A 2,404-nucleotide genomic window follows, 5' to 3' on the forward strand; every position below is an offset into this window, starting at 1 on the left:
ATTATTTATTTAATGTCGCTCATACATTTCTTATTTAAGGATGTTTAACATATTAATCTAATTTTTAATTTTAATATTATTTTAACGTACTGTAGAAATTAAGATGTAAACAAAAAAAAATTAACAAAGCTGGAAAAATTAATAAAGCTGAATACGATTCATTGTCAGGATCCGAGTATTTAGGATGCTATTCGTGCTACCTTATGACTATTACACTGCTCTCATATTTATTTATGTCATCTATGAATACTTTAATTAAGTATAGTATAAGTTCTTTATATTTTTCTACAATGTATGAAATAATGACAGAAATTAATTAATGCAAAGAAAAAAATAATAAAAGAAATTAATTTAATATAATACAATTGCTATTTAAAAGAAGGATGTAATTACTTTTATTGCATATTATTTCTGAAAGTGTGATTCATCTTATTATTCTGTGGAAGTATGAAAATAAAATTACAAGAAAATGAATAAGATAGATACATTTTCATATTATAATTATTCATATAATAAAAAATAGGTTTTTTACAAATTTGTGTTAAAAAAAAAACATAAAGTACATAATATAAAGACTTCAGTTCATATAAAAATGTTAAAAAAATTTATTAATAGTAAAAGAAACTGAAAAATAACAAACAGAAATTGGCCATATTAGAACTCAACAGAATATTATTAATGCTCAAGTTAAAGAAAACACCCTATATTAAACATTGGTCCAGTTTCACAAGAAGCGAATTCGGACGATTTCGCAGCTCGACACGCTCAAGATTGACAATCGATGCGGCTCAACCGCTCGGAGGCCCGCCCCGCCCGCCGCCTCCCCCGTAGGGCCTCCACGGCCTACTCGGAGCTCTCGGCGGTTCCTCCGAAAAATACATGGAAGGGATACGTACACAAAGAAAGTCACATATATCGTTGCATATATGTGAAGCCTGTGTTGATGCTGCTGCCGTGCTGTTTGCCGTACGTTCAGTGAGAAAGGAAGGACGTAAATATTATTATTGTGTGATCGTGCGATTGTTAGATACGCATAAGGCCTGCACGTAAGTATCACTTAATTAATAATAATGTTTCGTTAATATTAAGTGTGACCATCGTTCATATTATTATATATCTTATTTACTTTAAAATAACATTATATATTGTGTTGTTATGACGTGCTTGTGTCTCGTTTTATTATTGTAAAGTACTTGTATAATTTACGGGAATTATTGTACAAAAATAACTTTATTTAACAATTCTTTACAATAACACTTATTACAATTTACTCGCGTATTATTACGTTCCTTGCTTACTAATGAGAAACATTATTTACTAAGATTAGAATAATAAAATAGAATTATGAGATAAGAAAGGATTTATAGGAATGAGGATCATTAAGTACGGAATAATACGCGAATAAATTGTATAGAATTGTCGAATAAAGTTATTTTTATACAATAATTCTCGCGAATCTTACAATAATTCAACGAGACAAAAACTCGTTATAGTTATAATAACACAATTTAATAATTAAATTGGGAAGGCCTAAGACAAGCGAATAAAGTGAAAAATTAATAACATTAAATGATTTTAATTTTAAATAATATATTTCTATACACTATATACATGTCTCGTACCTGATTTGATCTTCTTCAGTTGCAGTTAACATAATATATTTAAATATGTGGAATATAGATCATTTAAACAACAGTCAAATAAATCGTAAACATTATATTTATATTAAATAACCCTGCGAATGAACTAATGAGTTTACATTTGACTTCTACTTTAGTCTAAATATGTATATAGTATAATTGAAAAAGATCAAATATTGAAACATGTACGTACATATTATTTAAAATAATTTTATGAATCTATCATCTTGTTTGCTTGCTTTAGGCCAATTCCAATTTAATTATTAATTTTCATTAACATTTTTCTCTAAATTACTTCTTATTTCTGTTTTACTTATTAAAATTATATTATACAATTAGTATAGACTTTAAAAATTTTTCAAGAAAAAGCATAAATTATTTTACAAGACGTCGGCTCTTGTAATTTCTCTCTCTCTCTCTCTCTCTCTCTCTCTCTCTATCATGCGAAAATTTTCTATAAAGAAGGGAAGTGAAGCAGAGAGAGAGAGAGAGAGAGAGAGAAAAAGAGAGAGAGAGACAAAGAGAGATAGAAAAAAAATGTTACTGTAAAAATTATCTTTGGATTACAGAATGAATAAAAAGAAAGCAGAAGAAGAATTAATAAAATTAAAAAAACAAGAACAAGAAATAAAAAAATTAAAACAAAAATATCAGGCCGTATTGGACGACATGCCCAACGACAGCGATTACCACGGCGATGAGGAAACTGACGAAGAAAGGTAGGCTACAATTAGATACACACACACACACACACGCGCGCGCGC

The 2,404-nt window shown here is 28.5% G+C and overlaps 1 protein-coding gene across 1 annotated transcript; it reads left to right on the top strand.

Moving 5' to 3' along the window:
• Window positions 1-837: 837 nt before the first annotated feature.
• Window positions 838-2,359, top strand: LOC105461469 (the record flags this gene model as incomplete). Its single annotated transcript, XM_011707962.1, has 2 exons — window positions 838-1,046; window positions 2,210-2,359. Coding segments are annotated over exons 1-2 (317 nt in total), but the record flags the coding sequence as incomplete, so codon positions are not given.
• Window positions 2,360-2,404: the final 45 nt, after the last annotated feature.

The sequence above is a fragment of the Wasmannia auropunctata genome, unplaced genomic scaffold (assembly GCF_000956235.1).
Source record: "Wasmannia auropunctata unplaced genomic scaffold, wasmannia.A_1.0 LD287190.1, whole genome shotgun sequence".
NCBI classification, from domain to species: Eukaryota; Metazoa; Arthropoda; class Insecta; order Hymenoptera; family Formicidae; genus Wasmannia; species Wasmannia auropunctata.